Genomic DNA, 21,902 nt, shown 5'->3' with positions numbered 1-21,902 from the left:
GTCATATGACTAAAACAGACCTCTTCCTTCCACTGGCATCCATAAACCTTTAAATACAAAAGCATCCCTAACTACCATTTAAAGCTTCTCACAAGAACGGGGCAAAAAGCCCTTTAGATATTGCTCTGGTGTGTTAGCAAGGGGAAAAAAAGCATTACTTAAGTACAAAAAAAAACATAGTAAATTTTAAAAACTGCCTTAGAAATTAATTGCTATGGAACAAGGACAGAAACCCCCCACAAGTTTTGGTTTAATGTATGCAAAAATGCTCTCCTTTGTATTGATATCTGACACGAGTTGACTAACTTTGAATACTTTTAGGGAAATCAAGTTCATGCTGTTATTTTCAAATTTGCCAGAACACAAAGTAGAGAGAGAACAATTGCATACAGATCACTTCTTCCAAATAAGTCTTGGATGAGGCAGAAAGTGGGGAACAAAATAGATTGCTTGGGTTTTTTTCTTAGTAGGTAAAACAACTCAATCATAAAATGCACACAGCTGTATCTAAAAGAAAAATGCAAACACAACTTAACCATACTTTATTTGACTGCATCTTATTCAGACAGCTTGCACATTTCAAATCCCATTAAATCTCTCTCTCCAAAAGGATACGGGACAATAGAAGAAAATTATGCAGCAATATCCAGTCATCAAACAGCAGTCCAAGATTTTGAGATACATGTGATATCTTATAGATACTCAACTCATATCTGACGTCAATATAATTTATGGTTATGTTTTTACAAACCTGAAAGCCCTGTAACATTATAGCACTCATTTAGTGATGTCATGGTGCACTGAAAAGTAACTCTGATGTGCCACCGATCTGCTTTTATCTATGCTCCTGGGAAGCGATGAACTTCATGATTTCTAGACACCATAATAAATATACACATCCAGTCTTACACATGTCAGCCAATACTATAACACAGGGCAAGATAGTTAAAACATGTGACAAACAAATTCCTTTACATAGATTTGTCGAGCAAGTGGGGAGGGTAATTTGGGGAAGAGGCAGAAAATATTAAAACCAATTTCTTAATAGTAATTTTTTTTCTTTTTTTATTTTGCTGGCTTCGACTTTGGAAACTACTGTCTGATTTTTGACCTGTGGACTTCTCTAGAGCAGTTTCATCCTAACATAAGGGAAATATAATTAGCCCACACATCAAAATGGTAGTATACCCGTTAGCTTCTTCAATACTAACATATATAGCTTCATGGTAGCATGTATAAAAATGTTCAGCAGTACCAACTGCCAAACCAGTGTCAGTGGATAGTACAGTCAGTCTTAAAGAGACAGCACCCCATTAAAAGAAAGTTGCACCAATTTTGCTCAGTTTTAGCCAAGTGAACTTACTCTATCAATTTTAAATGGAATTGTTTTAAGATTATATAAGAAAAATGAAAGCCCAATATCAAAAAATAATGTTTGATGTTCCTTCAACTGGAAGGGAGACAATTTTGGTGCTGGGTTATCAAGCTAGAGATTAAAATTTTGCATACCCAATTAAAGACATAAGGTAGACAATGATACTCAACACACTCCAGTTGAACAATACAGTGACCATTTGACTTTTTAGTCACATGGTTAAGGTCATGTTTACAAACACCCAGTAGATTCAGCAAAACTTGGTCAATTCTGGGGGGAAAGGTCAGTAGAGATGGTTTCATTGACAACCTGCCAAAAACATAATGGTTGAACTGCAAATCTAGCACGTATCTACTTTAGAACTGTTCCCATTAGTGAGTCAAGCAAATGCATGTTTATAACAATCATTACCTAGGAACCAGCAAGTCAAATATAAAGTGGTGAAATAAAATTTGATAACACGAATACTGAATTGTTTTATTTAGTTCAGTTCCCTCCATATTAAAAATAACTAAAGCATCACTGATTGGCATTCCTCTAAATGCTAGAGCCCAAATGAAGTTTAACTAAAAATACACTGAATATTGTGTGGTCATCATATTTTTAATGTAACCAGTATTCTGCCCATTAAACTTTCAAGAGCGATATAAAATGAAAAGAAAAAGTTTTCTTTAAAAATAAGAAACTATAAATATAAATGATCCCACCAGCAGGAAGATTTTATTTTCACCAAGTCTGTGTATCTTTATTTTAAAGGTACTTGTTACCATGTTCACTTTCAAGACACTACACTGAGCAAGGAGCAGCTTTCCTTTAAAAAAAAAAAAAAAAAAAAAAAAGGCAACAAACTTTCCTGAAAGGGGGCTTTTACCAACTGTTAATGGAGGTAGGGTTTTTTAAAATACAGTAATTATAGCCATAAAATAAAATTCAAACCAAATCCTAGAAGCAGAAGTAAAGCATATCCAAATTCAAGAAAAAACAACAGATTCCTACAAAACATTTTTCACAGAGAATGAATTTTTTTTTTATGGGTACCTAGGTTTTCCAGTTACATAAATTATCCATCACAGTTTTCCTGACTCAATTGAAAGCAATTAACTTTAAATTTTATTACACTGCACAGATTGGCCAAAAGACAATGTAACTAAGGAACACAGTGACGGCAATTAAGAAAACCCATAGAACTCATTCCAAAAAAAATTTCCATTTCTCCCTTTTGCTTTTCTGGGAACAAAGCAAAGCTCCCCCAAGAATTTGCTCAAATAAGTGAAAAGAAAATAAAATCAGTTTAAAACAGATACAATAAACCTTGAAATTTATTTCCAAGACCAAGAACGAAAAGTGAAACACTTTTAAGAAATGGAAGAAACGTGAATCCAAATCACCTGGGAAAAGAGGTCCAACTACTTTGTAAAAGCTGTTCTTCACAGCTTAGCAATAATTGATTAAATAAAATCATACCAATTTACATTAATTTTCTATCCTTTTCCAAAAATTCCCTCACAAAAAAAAAAAAGTGCATCCAAAACCCAGCAATTCCCGGCTCCATTAACTTTTCTCATCCCTTTTGAGCCATTTCTCAGATTTTCCAAGTAGATTCAACTTCTTACTGTAAGGAAAGAAGGGACTTCTAAAGTAAACCACTCTGCCACTCACCTGGAAAAAGTATCCAAATTATAAAAATCTGAAATAATTTATTATCAAATTTAGAATTTAAATAAAAACAAAAAAGTTTGCTTGCAAAGGCCTTAAAGAAAAGGAAAAGATAGCATGCATTCAAAAACTAGAGATGAAGACAAATATACTTATCTACACAGGCACTGGCAGACGCGATTTAATTATCTTTACTCACTGTAAGACACACCCGACCCTACATAACATTTTATTCATTCACTAATCACTGAGGTACCAATATTCAAGAATGGAAAATTTAATATTGGAAAAATAAAACCTAAAATTGAAGCTTTCTCCCATCCCCTTCAGAAAACTATGGCAGGTTTCACGTGTAATGTTAGTATACTCAGAGAATTTTACAATCTACGTTGGCTTTTTTAAGGAACAAAAATCATGTTCCACTTACTGGTTCTGTGATAAAACAATCACTGTGTAAATAACATTGTCAGCAGACTTTGCAAATAAACAAATCTTGGCTATCAACTGGCACATTTTGTTGGTACCAAAAGAACTCTCTAAGTTTAAAACAATCTCTTTTAATTCAGAACAAATGCGCCATGCCAAAGTGCAACAAATATTGTGCGACACTCAATGAGACACCGACAGATAAGAGCTGCATGGAAATTACTAAATCCACCTGCAAAGCAATTCTGTACAAATTGCATTGCATGCAAAGGTCAATTCTGCGTGGTTGGACAGTTGTTCCTCGATGTCAGTTTCTCAACGCAGCCACAATTTAAGTCGCAGTGCATCAACTCCATTTAAATAGTATCTGAACAGCCTCTTATCTCGAACAAAACCAAGATTTTCATAAAGTTTCAAAGCAGACTTATTGGTTATTTCTGTTTCCAAAACAACCTGCAAAAAATAAGAGAAAACTAAGTTACAACTGTATATATTTGCAAATAAAATTTGACAAATCACTTACAAAATAAACAATTAGATCAAATACTTAAGAAAAATGTCAGATTTAATTGTTTTAAAATTGATGCTGGAAACAATAAATTAATGATGTACAGAAAGAACCCAGAAAAACAGTCATCAAAATTTTAATAGTAATTATCTCTTGGGGCAAGAGGGGGTGGGAACACTGGGGACATTTTCTGTTCTGATTTTTGTGATGTTTGGAATTTTTAGCAATGAGAATATGTTTTACACTAAAATAAAGATGAATTATTTCCTTGTGGAGAAAAGTAGTGTGATAAAAAGATGAAGGAAAAAAAAATCAACAACCAAAGAAAACAAACCAGTACTTAAAACTACTCAGACCGACCTCCAACTCCTATATTTTCATTAATTTGACATCATTTACCGTGGCAACAACTACTATATTTGTCTCGAGTCTAGACCAGAGCCTGCAAACTACAGCCCTTTGGCCAAAAGTGCCTACTGTCTGTTTTCGTAAATAACGTTTTATTTATTTTTTTTTAAAAGATTGGCACCTGAGCTAACAACTGTTGCCAATCTTTTTTTTTTCTTTTTATTCTTCTCCCCAAAGGCCCTCCCCCAGTACATAGTTGCAGATTCTAGTTGTGAGTGCCTCTGAGGGGTTGTGCTATGTGGGACGCTGCCTCAGCATGGCCTGATAGCTGTGCCATGTCTGCACCCAGGATCCGAACCGGCGAAACCCTGGGCCGCCGAAGCAGAACACACGAACTTAACCACTCGGCCACGGGGCTGGCCCCGTAAATAAAGTTTTATTGAAACACAGCCATACTTATTTGCTTACATGGTATCTACAGCTGCTTTCTCAATACAAAAGCCAACTTGAGAGGTTGCAGCAGAGACAAAGCCTGAAATATTTACTATCTGGCCCTTTGCAGAGAAAGTTAGCCAAACCTAGACCAAAGGCACCCAAACTGGAGTGTACCTGGAGGACTTGTTAAAATACATTGCTGAGCCCCACCCCCAAAATTTGAGTAGTTTGGGTGGGGCCCAAGAATCTGCATTTTTAAAATGCCCGGTGATGCTGACGCTACTGGTTGGCAGACTGCATTCTGAGAACCTCTCTCTAGACATTATCGATATCAACACTTAACAGAGGAACACATAAAGTGTTAACTACTATCCGGGTGTTTTTTAATATTACTGAACCAACGGTCCTGACAATGAAGAAATGATACTTTTGAAAACTGATTTTCTTAATTTCTACCTTCCTCTACCAAAACATCCTTTATGCCATCCTCCAACTTTTACATATATAGCTCTATCTGCCCTTCTTCTCAACCTCCCTTATTGAGAATTATCAACACAGTGAGCCACAGTTACTATTGGGATGTCATAGCCCTTAGATGTTTGGAGTGGGAGAAAAAAGGGCAAAGCATAATCAAACAAAGGTCCCAGTGAAGTCTGAGTCTCTTCCTGTTCTCTCTCAAGCTATCAAACAACCTGACAAGAATTCAAGCAACAGATGTAAATAACAAAGACTATACCTCAACTCACGGTATCCAAAATTGAGCTCAGGATCAACTCTTCCTCTATAATTCCATATAACAGTAACAAGATCTCCATCCCACCAATGTCTCCAACTTGAAACCTAGAAGTCATCTTTGAACCTCTTTCCTCTCCACCCCACCTACATACATCCAAGCACTGAGTATTTCAATACTTTCTCTTAAATCTCTCTCAAATGAATCCTCTTCTTTCTATCCCCATTGATATCACTCTAGTCCAAGCTGCCATAAACTTTCATTGTAATTACAAGCAGCTCCTAACTCAAAAGTTCCCATTCTCTATGTTATTAATTCCCTACTTAAAACCATTTATTGACTCTCTTTTTCCCACAAGATAAAGTCCACAATCTAAAGATAATCTAAAGAGACCCAAAACACCCTTCAAGATATGGCCTCTACCTAACTTGCCAACTTGACTTTCGGTCTCCCCCTTTGCTTTCCATGATCAACACTAAGCTTTCAGTTTCTGGAACCCACCATAATCTTTCCCACCTTAGACCTTTCACATAAGTTGCTTTCTGTGCCTGGAAGAATGCTCTCCCTATCCTCCCTGCTTTTGGCCTTAGCTTGTCACTTCCAGACTGGGTGGAGTGTCCCTTTCCTTTCACACTACCCCGCAGCACTCTACACTGCTCCTCATTCACCTATACTCTCATACAATATTTGATGAGTTTGTCATCTCTCCTAGCTGGTGAGTTCAATAAAGGCAAGGATCGATGGGTATCTCCTTCACAGCTCTTTCCTCTACACCTAACACACTACCTGACACACAGAAGGCTCTTACATATTTGTTAATTATATACATCCTAAGCACTTTTTATTATATTACATACATTACATAAATATTAAACAAAAGAATTTTCAAGCTTTTAAATGACCAAAGTACTTAAAGAGAAAGCATCACTTTAAGGCAACTATCTATGCAATTAACTCACAAAACCAAATCACACGCTAAATCCAAACTTTTAAAAGATCTAAAAACAAGTAAATAATAGTTCAGGAACAAAGGAAAATATTCCTAGGAAGGCCTTAAATAAAAGTCAGACAGCAAACAAATTGGTTTAAGATAAGAATAAAAAGTCAACAATTTCTCTTTGCTCTTAAAAAAGTGGAATTTAAATTTTAGTAATGTATGCCATCCTCCAGTCTGGAACACCCAGTCTGGTGACTACAAGATTTCAGTTTTGAACAATTCTCTTGGGTAATTCCTAGAATTCTGTTTTAGGCCAGCACCTAATTACGGCTAAAAGGTTAAATTAAAACAATTCATATAAGAAGCAATAAAGATGCAACAACTCAAAACTTGAAACTGATTTCATAGAAATGAAAAGGTGATGGTTTAAGGAAATAGCTAATATTTACTGAAGGCTTACTAAATGATATGTACATTTTACATGCATTTGTCATTATGTTACTTTCACAGTAACCCTATGAAATAGATATGATTATCTCCAGTCTACAAAGGAATGAAACTGAAGGCCACCAGTAGATGAAGGACAAACCAGGGGCCGGCCCGGTGGCACAGCGGTTAAGTTCCCACGCTCCGCTTCTCAGCAGCCCGGGGTTCGCCAGTTCGGATCCCGGGTGCGGACATGGCACTGTTTGGCATGCCATGCTGTGGTAGGCGTCCCACATATAAAGTAGAGGAAGATGGGCAGGGATGTTAGCTCAGGGCCAGGCTTCCTCAGCAAAAAGAGGAGGACTGGCAGTAGTTAGCTCAGGGCTAATCTTCCTCAAAAAAAAAAAAAAAAAGGACAAACCAGACTCCAAATCTGAACCAGAGCTTAATAGTATCCATTCTTCTTTACCTCCCCAGTCGTTTCCCAGAGTAAAACAAGACAGCAAATGAGAGACCTATCCTACTTACAACATGATAAAGGCAATCTAAGTCCACGTTCATTAATATTTGGCAATCTAAAATATTCAAAACACATCTGAGGAGAACTATGGCTACATAAATACACACTTGCGGTCTGGTAAAGAGTTGGATTCAGGTTTGTTGGCACCCTAACAGATTAATAAAATAAAGCCCAATTACATAGAAAAAAATTACACAAAGGGATAATCTTGGTTAAAATAAAAAGATTTTCTTGGCGCACTCACATTTTCCAAACAAAGAGATCACGTATTCATATTGACACAACAGAAAATGCCAGAAAAAAGTAACTACTTTTTAATACATAATTATTTAAATTCTTAAAGATATATTAAAAGAGAATCTGGGTTTATACTGGAAATTCACTGTAAAACTATTCTTTTAATCCACATCATGGGAGTATTACATAGGAAGCCAAAGGATAATGAGGTTATTTTGGTCCTGAAGAAACTTGGCAAAGTTGAATTCTGCTTAACAGAAAAAAAAGGATTACACTGAAGTTCCACGGATTCTCTTAGCAACAAACCATTGTCAGGATAAGCCAAACCATCACTGTTTAGAAAGCCTTTTCTAATATTGGAGGCTGGAAGCTCCTGGAGGGAGGGCAGGCTTGTTCACTGCTAGAACCCAAGCACTAGTTCATTATCTGACACCTCACAGGCTGTACACTGATACTGCGGAATGACAATTTTATTGCTCTTTATAACATCCCTTTAAGATCAAATTACCATGATATTGGAGAGACAAAGAGATAGACTCTAAAAAGTTAAATGACTTGCCTACAATCACACTACTATACTAAGTGACAGAAGATGGATCTAGAACCCAGGCTTCTCATACCCAGTTCTTTAATTAAGCCAAACTACTCAACCAAATACTCTTACAGCTTAAATAACTTTTTTTTCCTGCTTTATCTCCCCAAATCCCCTCTGTACATAATTGTATATCTTAGTTGTGGGTCCTTCCAGCTGTGGCATGCGAGACGCCACCTCAACGTGGCTTGATGAGTGGTGCCATGTCCGCGCCCAGGATCTGAACCAGTGAAAACCTGGGCTGCCGCAGTGGAGCACGCAAACTTAACCACCGGGCCACGGGCCCAGGTCCTAAATAACTTTATTTTACTGTCTTCTTATCCTTGCACCTGTGTCTCACAGCCAAAATACGTTTCCAGTGAAACTAAAATGTTAAACATAAATTATTAAACACAAAAAGCTTAAAAGTCATCTTGTACATCATGATAAAATGTATGTTACTTTGTTAACATGTTAACAAGCTTACCACTGGTTATCTAAATAAACTAGGCCACTGTTGGTGGGAATGTAAATTGGTACAGCTGCTATGGAAAACAGTATGGAGGTTCCTCAAAAAATTAAAAATAGAAATATCATATGATCCAGCAATCCCACTTCTGGGTATACATCCAAAGGAACTGAAATCAGGATCTCAAAGTGATATCTGCACTCCCATGTTCACTGCAGCATTATTATAATAGTCAAGATATGAAAGCAACTTAATTGTCCACCAACAAATGAATGGATAAAGAAAAAGTGGCATATATACATGACGGGATATTTTTCACCCTTAAAAAAAGAAATCCTGCCATTGTTACAACACATTGGATGAACCTGGAGGACGTTACACTAAGTGAAATACATCAGACATAGACAAACACTGCATGATCTCACTGATATGTGGAAACAAACAGTCAAACTTAGAGAAGCAGAGAGTAGAACTGTGGTTGCCAGGGGTTGAGGGAAGGAGGAAGTAGAAAGATGCTGGTCAACTGAAAATGTGTTAAGGTCACATACTACATACAAATTCCATTAAGAAATTTTGATTCCAGTGTATTTTCATCATATATGAGTTAGTTCTGAGTATTAGTTTTGAGAGTTACTATCATGGTAATCATACCTTAAATCTAAAAAACAAAAAAAAACCTCTGAAATTTAAATTTCCAGAGATGAAGATTTCAAGAACATCTACAGCTTAAACAGTAAAGCACTGTTCATCAAGCTAATCAATCACCTGCCCCCTTCTAATTTATTTCAGAAGAAAGCACAATAAAAGTAAATGGTCACCATGTGGGTTCATTATTTTAGGTACACAAATCCTACTTTAAAAATGACATTTTAGAAAACTTATTCATGCTATTTGTATGTATTTTTCTTACCATTTCTCCTAATGTAAAACAAGAACCCAAGCTGCTCGTCCTGGTAGCCACTACACAGTTTGGCAGCCAGAGCATGCGGGGGCATAACCAAATTCAAGCCAGATCAGCAATATGGGTAATGCATTTCTTATTCATGAAGCAATGAACCCACTTGTTTTGTTTTTTTGAGGCTGTAACTTTTTAGTCAGCTTCAAAAATATAGAAAAGGAAAAAGATCTTGAGCTACGCTGTTTTAACAAGTCTAATTCTGATATAAAAAGTTAAGAAAGTCATAGTAAGGCAAAATAAAAATATCTATTAGACCAGGAGAGTACATCATTATTATATGGGCAAAAACATAATCTACATTTCGACTCTGTGATTACTAACTTTGGTTTAATTTACTCTGAATTTATCTTAAAATGACAAGTGCCAACCAAGAGCAATATAAACATGACTCAAGGTCACAGCTCAATTCTGCAAACAAAAAAGAAAGTAAAAATAGACCGGATGTACATGGTAAGGCTTCACACAGATTTCCAAATGCTTCTCTGTTAATACGTTCATAGATTTAAAATTTTTTCCTTTATAAAAAAAGCAACACAACCAAAATAGTAGAAAATGTAATTTAAAACCCTTCTCAAATGTCTTTCTCACAATTTGCCAAAATTTAACACTTTAAAAGAAAGGAAGGTTGGCTTAACTTAATGAAAGTAAAATAACATTAATTGTTTTATAATTGGTCATTGTATTTTTAGAGAATTATAATTTCAAAGTTTTCCTCAAAACAATGAATTTTATACAAGACTATTTTTACATACAATTTTGTTTTTACCAAAAGGTATTTTAACAACTTAGTTAACCCTACAGATACTTTTTTCTCATCTTACTATGTACAAAAATAACTAAGACAATTGCTATTCCTAGAAAGCTTACAGATCAGAGAGAAAGACAAGCTAACAAAGTTAAAAAATTCCAAAGTGCTTTAAAAAAGAAAAAGAAGGAGAGGCTGGCCCCATGGCCAAGTGGTTACACCCATGCGCTCTGCTTTGGCGGCGCAGGGTTTCCCAGTTCGGATCCTGGGCACTGACATGGCACTGCTCATGAGGTCATGCTCAGGTGACATCCCACATGCCACAACTAGAGGGACCCACAACTAAAAAAATATACAACTATATATTTGGGGGGACTTGGGGAGAAAAAGCAGGAAAAAAAACGAAGAAGATGGCAACAGTTGTTAGCTCAGGTGTCAATCTTTAAAAAGAAAGGAGGAGAAATACAGATAAGATGTTGGAAGCATAGAACTAATCATTCACCAAGTATTTATGAATCATGTACTCTATCACAAATGCCACACTAAGTACTAACAATACAGCAGTTAAACAGGAAAAGGCATCTCTGCTCTCCTTAATAGCTAAGGCACAGACTCTGAAGAAGCAAATTTAAGCAAAGTATTACAAAAAGGGAAGTCAAGAAAACCACAGAAGGTGCGACTGCTTCTGTCCAGAAGGGTTAAGGAAAACTTAAAGGAGTTGCTGATATTTGAATTGAGTCTTAAAGACTGAGGAGTATTTTAGTAAGCAGAGGAGGACCAAGAGGCTACCAAGTCTAGCAAATACATCAGTGAGAAAGCAGTTACACTGAGTTGGCAGGGGGGGGGGGGGCGGGGAAGAAACCAAACTAAATGGGATGAAACAGTAATATAAGGAAGTGGAACCAACAAACACACTACTATCAAAAATTAGAAGGGAAAAGGGAATAGAAGAGTTTGTTGCTTATATGGTTTAGAACTCAATGAAAGGGAGAGTGAAAGCCTTATGAAGAAAACAAGAGTTCTCTGTCTCTTCATACAGCAAATCCTTTATCTGAACAATGTGGGACACAGATAACTTAAACCACGGAAGAGTTCTCTAATCCAGAGGCAGAGCTATCCAAATTGCAAAAACTATCCATTTAAAACTGTACAACAGGAATAAGTTCATGGAACTACCCCCATTTCAGCCTAAGATTTAGTAACATTCACTGCTTCAAAATTAAGAAAAATGAATCAGAATTAGATTTTTAGGCCCACAATGAAAAAAGCATTTCTACCATAAAATGTATCACTAATTTGAAACTAAAACAATATAACCAAAATCTCCATATCATCCCTCAGAACTTTCAAAGAAAAACCAACACTATTTAAACATTTGACCAGTTAAGGTAAAGGACACAGCCTGTCTCCTAGGTAGCAACTACAGTAACTCAGAAAAGGCTTAATCCTAAGAAACATGACACTCCCTGCTCTTAACACCCCTGTTCACTGGGAACCACCCTACTCACTAGCAGGAGAGGATCAAAACATGGTCTTACCATCCCAAAGATTTCCCTAAACTGTCAAGCAACTTTTGCTAAGCCTGACTTCCCTCTTGATTAGCTGACTAAGCCAATGTGGGTATGGACCAAACATAAAGACTTATACTCAAGAATGCATGCAGTACAATTCTATTCTACAAATTTTAGTTATCAGCCATGTAAATGATCAGGGTCATTGCACCTTTTACTTTTTGATATTACAAGCTGTGAACAATATGACATCCCTCACCATGTGTGAATTATTTTATTTGGAGTAAAATTAAATATCCTTAAATCCCAGGCTGACTTCTCTGTGCTGCCCAGTATGTCTGTAGGCCTTCTCATACAACCACCATTTAGTATGATCTGTCAGAATACAAATAACATGAACATGGAACGTGAGAATACTCTGCGGTAAATCTCTGTATTCCGACATGGAAATGTGTTCATGAGATAGTTAAATGGCAAGAATAATCATTGCAGAATAATAATTATGATTTCATTTGTATAAAAAAATATTACACATTTGCACACAGGTGTGCTTAGAAAATGGGAGGATGCATATCGAAAGATTAATAGTAGCTATAAGCGGAAAGAAGGATGAAGAGTTGAAGAGCGTGAGGACACGAAAGAAGGGACTTTGTATCCCAAAATACACACATACACGATGGTTAATGATAGTGTATAAATTGTGTACCAAAAAACCCGACTTTTGAAAAAAGTAACCAAAACAAGTTACTTACTGTTGTCAATCTGCTGAGGAAAAAATTACCTAATTTCACTTATTTTGAGAACTCTCTAAGGCACATTTGCCCTCCAACAATAAAGACAACTGTCACTCATACTGCTCACAAAATTACTAGCACAACTTTGCTCCTCCTTAGTCCCACGGCTATATTAAAGACATCTATACTTCCCTGGTTCATACTTATTCCCTTCCACAGTACACAGTAGTAAATCTTAACAATCTCAACCATCACCCCTGTTTATTGAGCACCTATCATGTGTAAAACACAGTGCTGTAGGATACGAAGAAATTATACCTGCCCGTCAGGCCTTACCAAAAAGCTAAAAAGAGAAGCTGCTGTTAGGTAAATCTACAGATAGCTCTACATATAAAAAGTCATTGTCTTCTTTCCCCCAAGCCTTATCATTATTTAATGCTGAGAGATTTTTTTCAAGTGTGAAATGTCCTTCATCTGGGCTGACAGTTGGCCCATAGTAAAAAAAAAAAAAAAAGAAAAAGTTATTTAGAGAGAAACTAAGGCTAATATGCAAGTAAATTACAATAAGGTTTGTAATAAGAGCTACCTTAAATGACTTAACTGATAACAAATCCTCTGAATACCAATTTACTGAAAATGTCTAAGAATTCACCTTTACATTTTGTCACAGAACAAATTTTAGCTTCCATTATCATCTTAAAACTTGTTCTGCGTCAAAATTCAGGTGTTTTTAAATGGTATATAATTTTCACTACAACCTGCATTTGTATAAAAATGGTCTTCAATGAAATATGCAGTACAATTTATTACGGGATATTTATAAAAATACCCAGGAAACTACTCAGGACAAAAGGTCTCAAACATTTAGAAAAACTTACCTCATCACAGTCTCCTTCAACCATGGCATAGATAGCTTTCTTAACCAAGTTAGTACCTAGAATATAGAACTGAGTATTAATGAAGGAAAAATGTGATTAGTTTCTTAAAAATACCTAAATTATGATATTCATAACAAGCATAGAAATGTCAAATGCTGGGTTCTACCTTGAATGCAGACAAATTATCTCAAATTAAATGAGAAAAAATTTAGATTATAACTGAGAGGCCAACAGAACCGACACATAGCAATATAAGATTCCTCTTGAAGGACCTACCTCCTGACATATCCCTTTTCCTCAGGTGCAATTATTTGCTCCAGAACAAGGCAAGCTATGGTATGGTCTGAGCAACCCAGGAATTCCTTGAGCTGGCCAGCACTCACTGCGTGACTCTTGAGCCAATCTTGCCAAAGATCACACCAGAACTGCTGTGACCCAGAGTGGGCTCAAGCTACTGGGTGGGTTCCGACAAACCCTATAGTGAGCTTGGGCACACGAAAGTCTGGCACTCCCAAATGATGTCAGTGGTGTGTCTGTAAATGTCTAGAAAAACGTATCCTAGTTTAGGGTCAGACATATTTGGTATATCAAAGGGAAAACAACTGTCAAATCTGATTTGAAGAGAAGAAAGAATCCAAATTTTTCTAAGAAATCTCTTAATTTTCAAACCATGAACACAACCAAGCACGAATTACATGGGTCAAAGTACGCCTGAGGGCCAGGATGCAACCCTCAAGCCACTGGTTTCTGCCCTCTAAACTAGCCAGACAACTGCCTATCACTTGCCCTAAGTCCTTATCAACTCTTTTTAATCCAAAGACTCAAACTTGGCTTATATAACAAGCCCGATTCATTAAAAATCTCAGTGGTAAACTATAACACTCTAAGAAAAGTTGGTTAAACCTAATGTATTAAATAAACCTATCCATAATGATTTCTTATGACATCTCAGATTGTATCAAACAGTCTTAAATTGGACAAGAACAAAGTTAAAAAAAAAACAAAACTGCTAGTAATTAAATCCTGGTACAGGCATCAAATCTTCTTTCATGAGTAGTTCCTTAGCTTCAGTATATCCCAGAATTTGACATGCTCAGACAAGTGATTGCCTACCTGATCCTCCATCTTGAACAAATCGCCAGGAGGTCCTAGACACTGGCATAGTGGTTTTTAACCAGGCTTACATTACAGTCACCTGGGGAAGCTTCAGCCCTACTTCTAACAGGACAAACAAGATTCTTAGGGGTAGGAGCCTGCACATTTGCTTTTAAACCATTCGGATGATTCTATAACCATTATAAACCACGAGTATAAGAGTAACAGAAAATAAAAGGAAGACCCAGGAAAGAGAAGAGTCTGGGAATAGTAAATAACAATTCTACTTTCTCCTGGTACTCCCTGAAATGCTAATAATGTTTGATGACTAGTACTAAATAATAGTAACAATTTCTCCATAATTTTGCCTTGATTGAGGTCCACTTAACCCAAGTATAGACAGCTGCATGAGGGCTGTGACGAACTGCCCTAACAATGCTACTAAAAACTGCAGTAGGGGCCGGCCCCGCGGCCAAGTGGTTAGGTTCGCGCGCTCCGCTTCGGTGGCCCAGCGTTTCGCTGGTTTGGATCCTGGGTGCGGACATGGCACCACTTGTTGGGCCATGCTGGGGTGGCGTCCCACATGGCACCACCAGAGGCACTAACAACTAGAATATACGGCTATGTGCTGGGGGGCTTTGGGGAGAAGAAAAAAAAACATTGGCAACAGTTGTTAGCTCAGGTGCCAATCTTCAGGAAAAAAGAAAACTGCAATACTTACTATAATGGAAAGCATTTTAAATTTGATTAAAAAAATGCTTGGAAGTGAAAACTATCACCTGCTACTTGTTAGAAAGATAATCTCTCAAACAAACTAATAATGAAAACAATTCACCTTGAAAACACTTTGAAAGTACTTTGAAATAAGAACAATTTTCTTCCTTAGCTTCATGCTCATTTCTACGTATTTATATTTAAGTCTTTTGTTTCAAAAAACAAAAATGAAAACAACTCATGCATTCTTTTAGTGACATAATATTTTCCTTACCAATGCCATTTCTCCTGTATTTGGAATCCACAGCTAACATGGCTATATAACCTCTGCGGAACATCTTTTTGTGCATATCCAACTTGCAAACGATGGCACCTACACACTCCTCCCCTACCATGGCCTTGAAAATAAACAAACAGTTATGAAGAACAACGTTGCCAGCAGGTCCTGCACAATTACCCAGGGAAACAGCAACCAACAACTGGTCAGCATTTTTGAGGGAGGAAGAGATAATAATGAGACTTCTAGTAAGAGGGCAATCATGGAAGTTTCAGAAATCTAAATCCCACAAATCCTTCAAATGTTCTAGTTTTAAAATCGTCAACATTCCTGAAGACATGAATTTCTCATGCTTATTATCAAAGTCTAGGGGGAAAAAAAGCAAGATTTCCACAAGGTAAACATTCAACTGCTTAATAAGAGGTGCTGATAATTAATTGCAATAAAGACCTACGTGTTTAAGATTTGGGAAGGGTGAAAATATTTTTCTTAAGAAAAAGCCTATTCATGAGGATATGATAAAATTTTGTGAAACCTGCTTATCAACAGAGTACCATAAACTTAAATTTAATAATAAAGTTTTAGTGAAAGACAGATATGACATAATATTTATACCTAAACAGTAGAGTTAGACTTTTCAGGTGGGAAAAAAAAAAAATGTTTCTAAGCTATTCCTTAGATCCTATCCAAGGGGGTTTTGTTACTGAAGGCCTACAAAGACTAGATATATGATGGTATCATTTTTAGGACACTCCTGAGAATGTGAATTACTGTCATAAAGCTCACAGAATATCTAGAACTCAAAGTCAGAACTTCATATTAAAACAAAAGCTTTAATATGACTTTACAGAGCTATTTTAATAAAAATGTACAGCTTTCCAGAGTGTTAAAGGTTACATGTTAAATAAATGCTAATCATCTGCCATTTTCATTAAGATTTCCAGTGTTGCCACTGAAAATGTTTTTAAAAATTCCATCACTGACAAAAAGTTCTAGTATTCTGGTAAATATAAATAGGGCAATAGCTCCAACTGTTTAATAACGAGTCAGCCAGAAATATTTGTTTGCTGTTAAGAGTCCTCATTAAAAAAAAGACGAATACTTCAAATTATCTTTTAATAAAATTAACTTTTCAGAAGAAACTATTTCAACAACAAAAAGTAGGAATGGGTTAAAAAAGAAGGAAAACCCAATTTGTATTTACTACCTACTTTAACTTGAATTTGTTGTGACTTTCTTTAGTTCATCATTCTGTAAGTTGATTAAAAGGTCTTTAACTGTGGAGAAATCTTTTAGGCAAGATAATTCTAATCCACTTCACACAAACTTAAACTAGGCCAGAAAAATCCTTTTGAAGGGATATTAAATTCAACAATCCACACTACTTCATTTCTGTTTTATCACACAATCCAAAACTATTTGGGGCCAATAAACATCTAAAACTGTTATTTCCATTTCCATTCACAAATAAATCTGGTTCTTTCAAAATTCTTTTCAAAACGAAAATTTCTTTCTGTATTAAGACCTGAAATATACACAAAAGTTGCCTGGCTGAACAATTCAGTTTTTTCTGATTTGAAAATAACTCACTTCAAATGTATGTGTGTGGTTGTGTTGTGTGTGTACACCACCAAATGGTACATTAAAAAATTTCTGACCTGACCACATAAGCCAGGGGAAATGGCTATCCATATAAATCTGACACAAAACTGTAGGACCACTACACCTCATAGCTAATAAACCACCCAAAAGAAAAAATTAAAACCACTAGACACCATACAACTGGACAATATTTTCAAATTGGATAGGAATTTCAAACAAATCTTCTTTGTCCTTTGATCAAGAAAGTAATAAGCAAAGTATTATATTAGTTCACTCTTGGACCATACTGATTTCTTCCTAATTAAGGATCTGTAGGAGCAAAAATCAAGTTCTATCCATCACTTAAAAATAAAAGCCCAATACAAGATACAGTTTAATAAATAAAACGTTGGTAGTGAGGAAGGCCAATGCTATATTTTTTCCCAATAAACTGCTGATGATATACACTTACAAGAATCACTAAACTGCCTGTCAATTTTTCCAAATAAAAGCTTCTGCACATACATTTGTAACTCATGATATTAAATATGTTCTTTTTCAGAGATGTGAACTGAAGAATTCCCGGCAAGATCAAGATTTAACACTACAAAGCCAACTGCTTGTCAATCTATATAACTTGAAAAATATAAATTGTATGAAATACAGATTCCCAAATTCCAGAACACTACAAATACAAAAACAGCGGAAGCAGGAAAGTTAAATTTAGAATAAACGGAAGTACTATAGTACATCAATAGTAAGTTGAAGAAGTTCAAAAAGGCACCAACAACTGAAAATACCATGAACTCAAGAGGCAGAGACAAATTAGTTAAGTACAGAGTAACTGATAGCTCCTCCCATTTGTATAGTACTGTTACAATTATTAGGAAGAGTCATAAGAAACTGTCACTTTTGTTAGTCAAATGTGGTCAAGTACTGGCAATTTTCTAAGGTTCAACCTCATATTCCATTTGATCTATTACAGGTTACTCATGGAAACCAGAAACATTCTGGAGGTTTCTAATCTCTTGAGATTGATATTTGTACGGACAAGTGTCCCTTGGCGAAGCATAATCTGGTGATGCAACGATCTTTGCCGAATGGGTCAAGGGTATGTCATTTTCCAGATTCGTGTTTCCATGATGAGAGGCCAGGAGACCTGGGTTCAAACTTTACCACTCTGCCACTAAATGTCTAGAGATTTAAACATTTTAAGTCACTCTGGTCCTTAATTTTTTTTCATTAAAAAAAAATAAAGTTGAGCTACATTACCTTTAGGATCCTTTACAGTTCTAAAACGATGTGATTTAAAATAAACATACACACTTATATTTCTTTTAAATTAGTTCTTATGGGAAATTCAAATTTTTAAAAAGCCAATAGAAAGGCCCCAGTTCTAAACGGCCTCTGGTTGTTTAACTGTTGTTTTACGCTCAATACCTCCAGATTCATACTTGCACTAGTAAATCTTACAGGTCAACCACTTGTACATATTCAGTGTATAGATATTCAGAATTTAATAGTAAACTGGCCATTAAGGGCTAAAGTACAAATTAGCTGATGAATTTGGAGGAGTCTATGTAAAACCAAAACTAAAGTTTACTAACAAGTTTAGCAGAGTCTAAATTGGTAGACAAGGTGAGAGGCCTAGGTAAAATCACAACTCAAAAGCTGACTAAATATCATATATACACACTATTTTCTGAAATTAACAGAAATATATGTATATACTATTTCAATTTAAAGTGTGACTCAATTGTATGCTTTGTGGGTTAACTTACAACTAAATCAATCTACAACTTTTAGCAATTACAGTGGCATTTGATATGACATTTATAAGTACTATAAAATCATTGACATAGACATGACTCAGAACTTCGTTTTGATACAATGATTAGAATCCTGTAAGAGCAGTTTTGTAGAATATAAAATAGTTCCTACAGTTTAAACCAACATACCAAATAGAAGTTTAGCAAAGTAAACAGAAAAATAACAACTATCATTATCAACAATACTGATGTTCTATTTTCAAATTACCGCCAAACTATGAAATCAAAAAGACAGGTTTCTAAAGTATTGTCAAAATGTCTTACAGGGAATTACTAAATGCAACCAAATGAATGCTAAAACAATAAAAAATGGTAGTGGCTTTTGCTTCACATATCATGAAATACTCCTTAAAAGCACACTGCCTTTCTTCAGTAGAAAGTAGAAATGACGTGCGTGTGAGGATGCGATGCGAAGCACACACCTGTAGTCACTATTAAGTGAAAGGTTTCAGCCGGACTGAAATTGATGAATATTACTGGGAAGTAACTATTGGTAATGCTACTAGTATGTAAATTTTAAAAAATCATTCAGTTTGTTTGGTAGTCAAGTCTTTCCTGCTTGCACATAAGTCAAAAATTTTTGTGAATTATGCTTCACACAAGCCAGTGTTACCACTAGTATTTAGGCATATCCATGAGCAGTTTCTCAAAAAAAAAGACCAGGAACAATTTCACACTTAGTTTCCTACATTCCACAAAAGGGTATTTTGTTCAAGTTTCAGAAGTCTCAGCCACCAGAAGTGTTAGTAGCGCCTTCTGCAATGGAGCACCAGAAAGCAGGCTGGCTACAACTGTTAATCGTCCTGTTGAAGTAAAAGGAAACAATCTCCGCAATTACGGCATGTGTTTGTAAGATCTGATTCTCCAACGTGGCCACGGCAAGTCTACTGACAATCACGTTCACCAAAACATGTTCATGCATACACTCTTCCCTGATTATGTCTGTAATTGAGAGATTAATAAGGCCTGTATCCGAACAGAACCATGTTCAAATTAAATGAATGCAAAGCGCTTTGAGGATGAGGGAGGGTAATTAAAGACGGTTAAACATGATTATAACTTAATGTAAACAGGACACAAGACCCCCAACACGATATCGTACAGGCTTGTTGCATTTACATCAGTATCACGTCAACCCGGATCGTGAGGCTTACCTTCAAAACAGTTTCCCGCAAGAACTAGGAGTGGGAACACGCACTTTACAGCATAAGGTACTACGAAATGCAGGAAGCATCCACTGCCACTCAGCCCTCACACTCCCTGCCCTGCACGGCCTGGATCTCGGCTGGGTTCACCCTCTTTCCATTCCATCCACTTACCAAGAAGCACAGCTGTGGCCAGTTGTGGATAAAATATCTATAGGTATAAATGGAGTAGGGTTCAGACAGATCTTTGGTGATCAGTCTCATGATATCGGGCATTTGCAGCTCGGATTCATATCGGACATAGCGTATCGTCCGATCCTCCCCAGGCTCCACCTCCCGGCCTGAGGGGCTTCTCAAACTGCAGCCGGCGGCCAGGGACGCAGCCAGCAGCCGCACCTGCCCGCCGTCGTCCTGCTCCCGCTCGGCGCCCCCCGCCAGTCCGTTGCGGGCCGCCGCGGGGCCGCTCGCCGCCGCCTCGGCCGGGACAGGCAGCGCAGTCCGTGCGCGGCCGGGGAGGCAGCGCGGGGGGCTCTCGCCGGAGCGCACGCCGGGCCCCGGGGTGGCAGTCGCTCTGGGGCCGCCGGCGGCCGCCGCCTCCGCGGCGCTCAGAACCTTGCTCTTGAGGGAGGCGGCCGCCCGGAGGTGCCGCAGTTCGGGGCCGATCAAGCCGTTGAGCTGCTGCTGCTCCTGCGGCGGCGCCGGGCAGCGGAGGCACGGGCGCCGCGGGGCCGCCGCCTCGCCGCCTTCGTGCTCCTCGTCGTCCTCCTCGTCCTCGCTGCAGCAGGCGAGGACGGCCCCCGCCGGGAAGGGGCAGCGGGGCTCGGCCGCCGCCGAGGCCGGCGGTGCGGGCGGTGGGAGGAGGCTGCTAGGCCCAGGCGGTACCTCCGCCATCCTGGAGGCGACACAGACCGAGAGGGGAGGCCATGAGAGCCGGCCGGCGAGCGCGGCGCCGGGGGCGGCGGGGCGCCGCGGGGGGAACAAAGGCAGAAACCGCCCCCCGGCGGCCCCCGGTTCCGCGCCCCCAGCTCGCCAGCGCCGCCCCGCCGCCCGCCGGCCACCGTCCCCGTCCGCCCGCGCCCAGCCGCCAGCCCTGTCACCCGCGGCCCCTCCTCGTCCCCTCCGCGCGCCTCACCCCGCACAGGTCCCCGCCGCCACTGCCGCCACTCCTCTTCCCCCTCAGCCGCCGCCGCCGCCTCCACCGCCGCTGAGCCTCTCACTCCGCCGCCGTCGCCGTAAAGCGCCTCGGCTGTTACCCCGGGTAAAGTTTCCTGGGCCGGGCTTTACGACACTTCCCTGCCTGCCGGCTGCCGGCCGAGGGAAAGGGGCGTGGAGGGAGGTGACCTGAGCAGGGGCGGGGACGGAGGTGTCCCCAGCGGGCTTGGGGGCGGCCGCGTGCTAACGGGTGGGGCTGCGGGGCCGTGAAGTTGGGGAGGGCTTTGCAGTGGCCCGCTCCCACCGCGCTCCGGTCGGCTCTGGGGTGCTCAGCCCGCCGAGCTGGCCGGGGCGGCCCGGTGCTCCAAGCCCGCCCGCCTGTCGGGCCTGCTGACCCGGCCGCAGCCAAGCCTTCGAAAACGCTTTTCCTCCGCTGTGCGACGTTTAACTTTTGCCTGCCCTGACGGGGGCGGGGGGCGGTTACCCGAGTCCCTTAAAAATGGAGCCAATCAGGGAGAAAATCGAAAAGGAGAGGTCGTGAAAAGCTTTGAGCTGTGAAAATATGGGAATGGCTGTTGAAACCTGGTCGTTTGCCACGTGGATTAAGTTTAGTCTTTGCCCCTTTGAGGCGGGAGAAGGTGG

At 38.7% G+C, this 21,902-nt stretch overlaps 1 protein-coding gene across 1 annotated transcript; it reads right to left on the bottom strand.

The window, feature by feature from the left end:
- Positions 1–527: 527 nt before the first annotated feature.
- On the bottom strand, positions 528–21,377 carry NAA30 (N-alpha-acetyltransferase 30, NatC catalytic subunit). Its single transcript, XM_023627793.2, has 5 exons — positions 21,241–21,377; positions 20,283–21,000; positions 15,551–15,674; positions 13,468–13,523; positions 528–3,910 (listed from the first exon to the last, which is right to left on the bottom strand). The coding sequence occupies exons 2-5, from the start codon at positions 20,997–20,999 to the stop codon at positions 3,773–3,775; spliced, it is 1,035 nt and encodes a 344-aa protein (XP_023483561.1). The 5' UTR covers position 21,000; positions 21,241–21,377; the 3' UTR covers positions 528–3,772.
- Between the last annotated feature and the right edge of the window lie 525 nt (positions 21,378–21,902).

This window comes from Equus caballus, chromosome 24, assembly GCF_041296265.1.
Source record: "Equus caballus isolate H_3958 breed thoroughbred chromosome 24, TB-T2T, whole genome shotgun sequence".
NCBI lineage: Eukaryota > Metazoa > Chordata > Mammalia > Perissodactyla > Equidae > Equus > Equus caballus.
This window is presented reverse-complemented; position numbering and strand designations above follow the sequence as displayed.